Below are 11,158 nucleotides of genomic sequence, written 5' to 3'. Positions count from 1 at the left end.
TGCAATTTTGTGTACTTTTTGCTGTCATAAATGTGATTGTTTCCTTTAAAACAGTAACGACCACATTTACTGTTTGTTGCTCATGTTAGATTTTCTTCCTTTGTAGTTTCTCAAGATTACCAAAGCTAAAATGAAGAGAAATCTCTTATAGCTCTCAAAAACAGAGGACTGGCTTATAGAATTAAAGACAGAGTTCAGAAAAAAACCAACTTTCTACTTCACCTTCTCTCTGACTTGTGTGTTTGGGCAGCACAAATACAATACTAACAGCAGAACCTATGACAGTTACACCGATTCCTCCAAATCTTGTCTCAGAAATTAGTCCCACAGCTCCCTGCAAAGTAATTGGTCTAATTAGGTGGTAGGAAGGAGCTTCTTTAAATTCTTCAGAAATTAAGACGTGTCATCCGCTTAACATCTTAGCATCTGTTACTGCCTCTTGCACATTTCTCCACTACATCAGTCTGAAGGACGCTTTCCTGGACCTTTCAGAGAGACAAAAAAACAACAAACCCTTGAAACAGAGAAGAAATTGACACTTTCTTCAGTGGGATGAAGCATGTAAGGCATTCCACCCCCTCCTTGTTTCTCAGTTTGGTGCACGTTTGCCTGGGTGAGTACAATAATCACTTTGTTAAGTAAAAATACAGGAGGATACAAGCATAACCTTAAATCCTGTAGTAATCCTTACTGATGTGGTAATGTCGTCCTGAAATATTTTCCTTGGCAACTGATCCCTGTGCAAATGTTACCCTCTGTGTTTATGTATTTGGAGTTTTGTTTCAGATGGGCTATTTTGAATCTCTAACAGTCAGTCAGTAGAATGACAACTAATTTGTTGTTTCTTGTTTTTTTTTTAACTTTGTTTGCTGTTGTCTGGCAGCAAGTAAGTAACTATTTAATTATGGCTAATTGCTCATGCAGTAGGCATAATTTTAAGACAGAATGTGCTTAGAATACTGGGTAAGGTACCGAGACACTGGGAAAGTTTCAGACATGCATGTGTAGAATAGGGGAGTACAGTCATTGCAAGCTGAAAAGGTTAATTTTGCAATGAAGCTGTCTGGAACCGACTGAGATTTTTTAGAGAGATCCTGCTACTTGCTTTGTTTCTGTTGGTTTGGGTTTTTTTCCATATACCCTCTTTCTCTATTTGCTGCTGTGTGAATACTGGCACAGTGTCACTTAGAAGTAATTTTATTAAAAATACCTGTACAGACATATAGATACAGATATAGTTCTGAAAGTCCATTGCAGCAACTGGGTATGTTACGCACTCATAGTATTCCCAAAACCGCTCATGTTTACTGAGAGTCAGGTAACAAAGCCAAATAACTGCCACCTACAAAATGCTTTTCTTTTTGGCTTCTGTTTTGCTTTAATTGCAGTTCAGGCAAATTATGCCCCCTATTTCTTTGATAATGGAGCCAGAAGCACAAATGGGAACATGGCACTCCTCAGCCTTTCGGAGGACACACCTGTTGGTCAGTATTAAAATTAATACGTTTAAATTGTGAAACTGGAGCTGCTTGCTCTTTTGATTAGCAACACATATTTTGTTGTAGGTTGTTGTTATATACTGTGGTCTTGCATGTTTTTCTTTCAAGCTTTTAATTGGCCTCAATTTAAAATGACATTTTGAATTGTAGCTGTAATTTAAAACATGAATTTTAGCTCCCCTTTCCTTGGTCCACCAATCTATGGTGGTAAGGGACTTCTTACCAATTCTGTAAATGCTTATGAGAAGAAAGTCTAGTTGCTTGTAATTTTAACAGTCTTGGTAAAAGCAAGCTGTACATTGAAAAGTAACAGAGGCGTGATTTTCTTTAAACAGTTATCACATTTTTCATGTTTACGGTACAAATGGTAGAAAATGTTTCTACTTGGAGTGAAAATTGCTTTGTCTAAATAACTGATGTTTTTTAAAAAGGTTTCGTTTTGGTTTATTGAAAATTGAAAAATTGATACATTTTTCAGCTGTCATCATTTTAAGACGTGTCTATGCTTCTTTTAACTGTAGTTGCATTAAGAAAAATTAAATAAGAACAAAAGGGTGATTTATAATCAGTATTTTTCATGGGGGGAGAATAATGTCCTAACATTTAAAAAATTTTATGTAAAGTATATTACAGTGATGAACACCACCTTTTCTTCAAACATTGCACTGAGGTTTTGTTTAGGATTTGCTCCTGTTTGTCTGTAGCTTTTACAGGCTAAATCAGAAAAGTATTTAGCTATTGCAAATTGGGTACCAGAGCACCAGCACTTATTAGCTGCCTCATGCAAAGAGGAGAGCCTCACGGCTGCACGGAGGGGTGCTCCCCAAACCCTCCCCTCCCAGGGCTTAGGCAGCTGGGGAAGGCAAGGATGAGGGAAGGATCCAGAGGGCACAGCCTCCCCTGGAAGACTGACGCTGCCACCTTTGCCTTCCTAAACATGACCAGGGTCACCCACTGCTTTGGAAAGCAGCTGCCTGGGGTTTGCTCAAAGTCTCCATTCATGGCCCAATGGTGTTAATGCCAGCCAAGATCCACACCGGGCCTGCTAGAGGGTGGGGAGAGGGTGACTGGGAAGCAGTGACTTCTCCTTTGCCTGCTGAACCAGAGAATAGGAGGGGGAGAAGGTGGCACATAGCGTAGAAATGACGCATCTAGCCAATGAACTTAAAAAGAGCTTGCTTATGATGCACCAGGGATTTCCTATAAGCTTGGTCAAGCTTACGTGAAAACCTCAGCTGAAGGCCAACAGTAACGTAGTGGCACTTGCAAAAGCCAGAGGCAGACCAAGGAGCTGCAGTTTTTGCTGTACTTCTGCCCAGATTCACAAGGAAACCACACTTGCTCAGCCTTGGCGATCCACATGGCTCTGCTGATTACTGGAGTAAGATTAGCCAGTGGAATCACTTGTCTGATAGTGTAGATAAGGCTTGTAATGCCAGATAGCCACAAAACAGGACCCCAACTCAGTTTGGTTGGGGTGGTGTTTGCCAACTCCACCACTCAAACCGCAGGCAGTACAACTCCCATCCCCTGGTGTGGTGCCAGCTCACAGACATTTACAGAGCATCAGCCTCTCCCTGCCACTGCTGGGAGCCTCCAGCCACCTGCGTGGGCATGGGGAACTAAAGATGGCACAGAGCCACAACACAGTCAAAAATGTCCTTCCTATCAGGACCGCAGCACCACACGGTCTCTCAGATGACAGCACTCCCTGCAGCACAAAGTACAGCAGTAAATTTTCAGGGCTGGGTCCCAGTGCATCTGATCTGGGGCTCCAGGCAGGCAAAAAAGGAGAGTATGCGTGCCTCGACAGCAAAACAGCAGTGTGAGGGATCAGACCCTGTGTTAGCATTCTTGTAACTAGCCTGAGTAAGAATAATGACAAATATGTGATGGGCTTTTGCATATGCTTTTGTAACATTAGCAACCAGACTACATAGAGGTCCCTGGAGAGTTTATGCTTTGGTTGCAGCAGTGATAAAGCTCAAGCTGCTCTGTCTTCAGTGCTGCTGTGCCTCATGCTTGCTGGCTTCATCCAGAATGGGTTTACATTGGCTGGCGTGTACTTCTAATTTGCTGTATAAATGTGCTTTAAAGGACAAGAGTGAAGCAGCTTCTGGCTTAAAGCTCCAAAGGTGCCACCAAAAGCATTTATCTGAGGTGACAGGTTAGGAAGTGTTGAGTTTAGGCTTTTGCAAAGGGCCTAGAGAAACCCTTGAGAAAGAGAGATAAAACCTTACTTTTGAGAAGTCCAAATGTGATAGCTTTGCCACGCAGCTGCCAGTGCTTCTTTGGGCTAATTCCCAGTACACTTTGACTAAACGCTGTGAGTACTGCAGGGTCCTCTCTTCTGAAACCACTTTCAGAAGTTCCCTTGGGACGTGGCTGCTTGGGGTTTACTCAATGCAAACTGCTGCTGCTACCCACTGCCCACATCAGCACAGCCACTCCTCGGGGAGGACTCCCAGAGGAGGGCACGAATGACACCGCTGCTCTGGTGCTGCAGTGCTGGGTGTGCATCCAGCTTTGTGCAGGGTGGGGGGACCAGCGTTCACATCAGCCCACAGTCAGAGCTTCATGCCAGAGCTCAGTGAGGGCTCACGCTGCCCGTGCTAAATGACTACCAGGCTGGCCCTTTTCTGTGGCCCCAGTGGCAGGTCTTGCACTGCAGAAGAGGCTATTACTCTTCATCCCTCTGCCCTGATCTCCTCCAGAAGACGGAGGAGGAATCTGGTCTCCCATGTCCATGTGCAGTCCCAAGCATCCACACTGCAGCAGTCGTCTTTCAGTTTGAGCAACATCATCAGTGACAAAACAGAGGAATTTAAACTTCCATATGTTTGATTCTGGATGGCTTCACTCAGGCATATGTGCTGCAAAAATGGGCAGGTTGCCATTAGGTCTTCCCTGTGCTTACATAAAATTTAGAGTCATAGACAGGATGCTTTTCTTGGCAGCAGCCAGTGTCTGATCTGAGGAACGCCGTGGACAGCAGCTTTAATAAACCTCCAGGAATTTTACAGCCTTTGGCCCTGCTGGGATTACAAGCAGTTGGCAAAGTGGTGTATGTTAGTTATATTCCCAGGCATCCATAGGCAAGGGAGATGAAACATTTTGGAGCACTGAAAGGAGGCAATGGATTCTCTATGTGACTGTAGAAAGAGAAATTGCAGTGCCGCGGCTGCATGAATGCATCAAATTCAAGAAAATCACATTACCGTGCTCATATCATCCTTAACTTGACCTTCATTTCCCCTGTGCAATTTTGCTTACGTACAGATAGTGGTGATCTACCAAGTTACATACATTGCAACATAAGTTATTATAAAACCAGCAAATACTATTTCTGTGTGAAAGCTTGAAACTCCCTGCAGATTCCCAGATCCCATTTATTGCTGCAGAGACCACTTTAGGTAAGAAGGGCCAGAGCAGCAGCCCCTTCCAGTGCCAGATTTAAGAAGAATGGGGAAAGTTATGAACTGAAATAACAGTTGCAGTTTGTGTGGCTGTTTGGCAGGGCAGGTGGGTGATTAGCTCTTTGCAAAGAGTTGCTTGTGTACATACAAAATGTACGTGTGCTCCTAATCAAGGTCTTAAGGCATGTGTGGGATGCTATTTCAGGTTGTTTGTTTCATCTTACCTCATTAATCCCTGTAAGCCCTCATAGTGGGGACACGGTGGGACTGAGAACAGCTGCAGAGCAAGGGATTGAAGCACATACTCAGAAGGCCTAAGTTCATTACTCTCTCAAAGCCCAAGCATCGTCAGTGCTTTGGAGATCTTTGCATGCCTCTCATCCTTGCGTTTTTCCTTTCTGTTTTTCCCCATGCCCCCAAATATGCACTCCACCCCATTAAAAGCCAGTTTGCAGTGGCAATTCTTTGATCCAAGCTACAGCTGCCAGCTACCTACCACTGGCTGACTGACCACTCCAGGTCCCTCCATCCTTAAAGCTTCCCCTGTTGTTCCTACACGCTCCTGGTCACATTTCTTCCCATCATTCACAGCTGGCTGGGGAGAGCCCTCTTGTCCCCTCTGGTACCCATCGCTCCTTCCCTGTTTCTGTCACCCTGATCCAACTGATGCTCCCCAAACTGGTGAGAGTCCCTGCTAGTGTGTTTCCTGGTCCTTCCTTCAACGCCCAGCAATCCCACCCCGGCACTTGGCCATCTCTCTGTGTGTGTTTCTGTATTTCATCCTTCACAGACATAGTAGCTGAACCCACAAGGAATTTTTTTCTGCCCACAGTTTATTTCCAGCCCTCCTTGTCACAAAAAATATCTGAGTGAAAGACTTAACATGCTTCTTTTTTAAATGATAATTCCTTTCTGACTAGAAAGGACAGAGACGTGGACAATTTAGCCCAAGCTGTGTCTTGAAATGTAGAGACCTACCAAGACCTCACATTTGGATGACTCCAGAAAGGCTAAGTTTTTGAAGGTGCAAAAATATTCAACTTTTTGCACAACTAAAATCTCCCCCCTTGGAAAGCTAGGAGCTACCGGAACAAAACTGTTAAACACAGCCTGCCTTCTGCATCACTGCGGCAGAGCTAACGCTGCACAAAACGGAGCGCCCCTGCAAAGCAGAGCACTGCTCGGAGATGCACTGAGGACTTGCAGGTGTTACAGCCTTTGCTTTTGTTTTTGTTCTTCTAACAGAAACTGCAGATACATCAGAAGATTGCTCTCACACGGCTTCTCCTTGGAGTTGGTTGCTGTGGGTGCCGCAGGGACGCATAGCTGCTGTCTGTGGGGTGGTGTTTTGGGGCCCGTGCTGAGCGCTCGCCGCCGTGCCCCCCTGTCCCCGCCGCAGGGGCTTGCAGCTGCGGGGCCTGTTTTGGCTGCTGCTGTAGCAGCCGTGGCTTTTGGGCTGCCGATCCTGGCCGTGTCTCCGCTTTGTCAGCCAGTGCAGCGTGCCAGGGCGCAGGGAGGGAGCAGGAGTCGCCTGGGAGTGCTCAGGAAGGAGCGGTAGCTGAGCTGGCAGCGAATGGGAAAGGAGCCGGTTTTGAGGTAGTCTTGGTGTGTGGTCCACGGCCTCCAGGAGCCTGAGCTCCCCTTTGCTTGGGGTGAGCTTGGAGTGTAAAACAGCTGCCTGTAGGCTTCGTGTTAACTGTCCGTCACCTTTCCTGGTGGGGGAATGGGCCTTTGGCTGAGACAGGTGGAGAGCAGGCGTGTGACCCTGGGCAGGATGGTATTTGCTGTGACATTGGGAAGAGAGGTGTCCTGTCCTGGGAGCACGGCCGTGGATGTCCCTCTCAGCATCTTGTGAACAGATGTCAGCTGTGGTGGCAAAGGACAACAGGGGGACCGAGCATGAGTCCAAAACGTGCTTGGCTTGTTTCACTTGGCAGGGAGGATTTGATTGCCGAGTGTCGCACAGCAGAGAGGGAGAGCGTGTCTTCAGTGAGAGGGCAAAATGCACAGAGGCTGGCCGTGAATAAATTTAAGTCAGAAATGAAGTAAAATGGAGCAATGGCATCATGGGACAGCCATTCAGCCTCAGTGGCAGGAGCAAAGAGGAAATGACTTTTAACACAGTGAAAGCCTGGCATTGCTCCTGGGAAGGAGCTGTGGCAGAGAGCAGCGTGCATCTCCCCGGGACTTGCCCGTCCCAGCCTGCTGTGCCACCCCTAGGTACTCGGAGCATCCAGCTCTTCCGACTGGGGCTCTTACATGGCATTTGCCATATCCCTGGGTAAAGACTCTTCTATTCTCTTATCTTAATGACAGGGAGAGGCTGTTTACTTGGTACTCACTGATAAGATTTTAGCTGGTTTTTTAATTTATTTCCTTTTCAGCAAGTGGAGGCAGCACACTGAGAGGAGATTTTTAATTGGCATTAACACTGCGCTGAGAAGTGTTCCCAGGGGTGTTAATGATATGGAAAGTACCATGCAGTGAAATTACATTTCAGAAAAAATTAGGAATTATAATGAACTACAAAAGGAATTTTGATCCACAATCCAATTTAAAAGGCACACAAGTGTCCTGTATCATGAAAAATGAAGAAGTGTCAGCTTTAGCTAGGAAGCAAACAGTCCAGTGTAAAGATCAATGATGTCCTTCATTACTTGCTCAGAAACCTCAGTAGTCTCAGTCTGTACCAATAACAATGTTTCTTCTCACATTTAGCAGCAAGAAAATTCCTGTTTTCCTTATAAGAAAATTCCTAGAAAAGGTAGGAGAGAAAATTGTGGGATTGGAAGAACAAGCCCAGGTTCAAATGTATTCACCTAAACTTTCACGGTGTATTCTTCTCTAGCACGTGCCCAGCGATCCCAGAGGAGTGGTTTGCAGTTCGTGTACTACCAGCGTTGGTAGTTCAGGGCGGCCCCAGTCATAGCACTAGACCTTGTGCCTGGTTGTTGCCTGCAGGCTCCGGGAGACCCCACACATGGGTTGTGGTGTCCGTCCTGTTCTTCCACTGCACAGGCAGCGCTGCTCAGCAACTGCTGCAGACATCGGCATGAGCTAGATACAGGCAGGACAGCCAGCGGTATATAAAGTGGAAGGGACAGGAAAAGTGAAGAAGGGCAGAAAAGCAACTAAGAAGTAAAAACTTCTAATGACCGAAGAAGGCTGAAGAAAAGCACAGTATTGATAATGATGTCAGTGAAGTGCTGACAATTGACACCTGAATTCTCCATTTGGCCCCAGCTGTGATATTAAGACAAAGCTTTTGAAAGACAAGAATAAATGCAGTCAGTGCTGGTGCTGCAGAACCTTCAACAGTCTTGAAATTTCGGTCTCTTATGTAGACAGCTATATCAGGAGGCAAGTGTCCTTTCAGGACACAATTTTATATCGGCCCCAGTTTATTCCTCTCCTTCCATTTCTTTGTACTTATGCGGTTCAGTTGTTACAATCAGAGAAGCATCTCATCAAACTGCTCGTTGTCTTTCCCTAATAATTTGGGGGGATCTCAGTTACCGATGTGTTGTTATTTTCTACTCTGTTTTGTGGAAAAGTCCAAGAAAAATGTGGAAAGTGTTTTGTAGTTTTGTGAACCTGTTTTGCAAATCTTGACTATTTGCTGGCTGGCTGAGCCAGCTCATAACAGCGTCTGTTGTTTGTGCTCCTGTGGGCCCATTGGTTTTTGCAATGTGAACATTTTTCTGTACAAAGTTGCCCAAATATTGCCCTGGTAATTATCATAAGAGAGTTTACTCGTAAGTGAGCACAGATCCCACGTGGTTTGGCATAATCTCTTGCTATGCAAAGAAGACGGTCATGTTTTCTGAATATCACTGCTGATGCCTGGAGGTTGCATGTCCATTAAGCCCACTGATCTGTTTGCTTCACATTTTGCATGAGGAGTGAAAGGTTGCATTGCAAAAGTGAGGAAATATTCGAGAAGCTGACCTGTCAGTGCTGTGACCTCAACTAAAGCTCTGGAGTTAAACAGAAACTTATGGATCTGGTCAGTGAAAAACTGCACTGCCACTGCAGAGAGGATATGAGAAAAAGATTACAACTTTTGAGTAAAGAATTAAAAACCTCTCAATCTCAGGGCCACAGGAGTTTAAAACTGGAGTCTTCTGAGTTCCCTTTAACAGTGCTCTTCCTTCACTTTACGCTAACTTTCTTAGCAGGGATCCTTCCATCATATCTTTGTGTCCATGCACAAGCAAAACTCCCTACTAACCAGTGAGTCGCTTGGCTACAGTATTTCCAGTGCAGAGAACTTTGTTAGAGGTAAAGCAGAGTTTATGTTCCAAACCTCTGCAACTTGAATATCTCGGGTAACTTACACAAGGCACAGCGGACTGGAAGGAAACAACAGCAGTGTTTTATATTTCAGGCTCAGTTAACTGATATTTGTAAGTGCTTGAAGTTATTTGGATTTAAGATATTAATGCACAGTAGAATGACAGACATGTAAGTTAAAAAAATAACACTGATAAACCATCACCTTGTTTTGAAAACGTGGGTGTTGTAACTCCCCCAGGAAGTATCACTTCTGATAAACAAAGTCAGCTTACTGGAAAAACTGGCACCAACTTCTCCAATGTTTAAAAATAGAAATAACAATCTCTCTTTCCCCAGCTTGTGAAAGAAATACATTGATGAGTTTGGAGAATTTATTCATTGGTATGAGCATGAGTGGGTGTGTCAAGTAGAGAATTTAACGAGAGGGAGCTAATGAGGGGGAGTGAAGTAGGAAAGAAGACTTCCATCTATTAGTTCCAAAAGTGGAAAAGTCTGCAAATGTCCCTGCATCTCATGAGCTTCAGAGCCTGGGTCCAGTCCTGTGGGAGCACTGCCTTTGGTTGCCAGATCCTCTGCCTGCTAGTTTGCAGTTTTGTTGTTCCCATAGAGCAGAGGTGTGTGAGGGCCTTTTGTACTGCTGAGATTGTCACCCCGTCGTACAACAGCATCACTTCTGACTCGCCTGGGCTGAGAGTTAGTCAAGAGCTTGTCATCTATGTGAACACTATGACGTGAACAGTATCGATCTAGGTGCAGTTCCACAGGAAAAGGCCTGAAGTGAGAGAAACCAGGACTGACAAACTCGGTTTAACAAGTAGGCTAAAAAGTGGCAATCAGGACTATTGAACTGTCTGCTTATCCACATTTCCCAGTTAGTGGGTTTGATTCACAAAAGCTTTGCCTGCTGCAGTGTAGCTAAGTTCCTAAGGAACAGACCGGTGAAATAATCACTGATTGAAGTAACCACAGGGAAATGTTGAATGCCAATTTTTCAGGTACCCATGTGTACACTCTGAATGGAACTGATCCAGAAGGAGATCCCGTGTCGTACGGCCTGGCCTATGAAGCTGGATCAAGACGCTACTTTTCTGTTGACAAGAACCTTGGAAATGTTACGCTGATCGAGGAGCTTGACAGAGAGGTACAGTGAAATGGCACCACTCTGTGTGTTCATGGAATTTCCTTCAGTTTAATTTGATCTGTGGCTTTGCACGACGATACCAACTTATTTGCCCCTGAAACGTGTAATGTATTTTGCAATTCTGAGACATCATACTTCACCCATCACATTGTTTTCCAGTTGACTTGTGCCACCGACACTGCTATAAAATTTTTCAGCAGCTGTCTATCCAGCTTTTGCCAAAAGAGAAGTTTACTCTTTATTCCTACCTTCCCCTACCCACACCCCATTCAAGAGCAAAGGGGCAGTTACAGTCCTCAAATCCTCAGACAGGGGACTCTCCTGTCATTAGGAGGAAGTAGAGATTTGTGTAAGCAATGTTCCAGGACACTTCTTTACTTATATCATAGCTCTTTAGCCCATGTAACCATGTGGGTTGAAGACGTTCCCAGCAATAGTGGCCTGAAGGCATCCTTACTCTGGGAACACAAGCATTGAACCCTTCATGTCTCCTTCGCAGGGAAGGGTGCACAGTACTTATAAAACCCTTCAAAATACTGTATACTGAAACAGAAGAATTGTGAACCAATTGTGCCTTTTTAGGGAGTGTCTCTTGAAAAAGATGACTGATTTTCACTAGCACTTTACAGGACAACAGGGATTCCCAGACCAACCATCTCTTGACAGTAGCCACAGAAACTCCAAGGAGCCCCACAGCTGGAGCCTCTGAGGGGTCTTCCCAGCCTCTGCTCTGGTTGCTTTGTGGTATTAGTTGTTACTTTCATCTGCCTGCTGAGACATGCTTAAATCTGCAGTCCCTTTTCCAA

The 11,158-nt window shown here is 45.0% G+C and overlaps 1 protein-coding gene across 3 annotated transcripts in view; it reads left to right on the top strand.

Moving 5' to 3' along the window:
• The first annotated feature begins 335 nt into the window (after positions 1–335).
• The window catches only part of CDHR1 (cadherin related family member 1), a 49,580-nt gene continuing 38,757 nt past the window's right edge, over positions 336–11,158 (top strand). The window contains exons 1-3 of one of the 3 annotated variants that reach the window (XM_052799526.1): positions 336–613; positions 1,389–1,484; positions 10,207–10,352. In XM_052799526.1, the coding sequence (XP_052655486.1) occupies positions 553–613; positions 1,389–1,484; positions 10,207–10,352 (303 nt within the window). In that variant the 5' untranslated portion in view covers positions 336–552. The remainder of the gene's footprint in view (positions 614–1,388; positions 1,485–10,206; positions 10,353–11,158) is intronic. The other 2 variants (XM_052799524.1, XM_052799525.1) reach the window with 2 other exon arrangements.

Source organism: Harpia harpyja, chromosome 10, assembly GCF_026419915.1.
Source record: "Harpia harpyja isolate bHarHar1 chromosome 10, bHarHar1 primary haplotype, whole genome shotgun sequence".
In the NCBI taxonomy this organism is placed as follows: Eukaryota; Metazoa; Chordata; class Aves; order Accipitriformes; family Accipitridae; genus Harpia; species Harpia harpyja.
The sequence above is the reverse complement of the archived record's forward strand: the minus strand, read 5'-3'. Positions and strand labels throughout refer to the sequence as shown.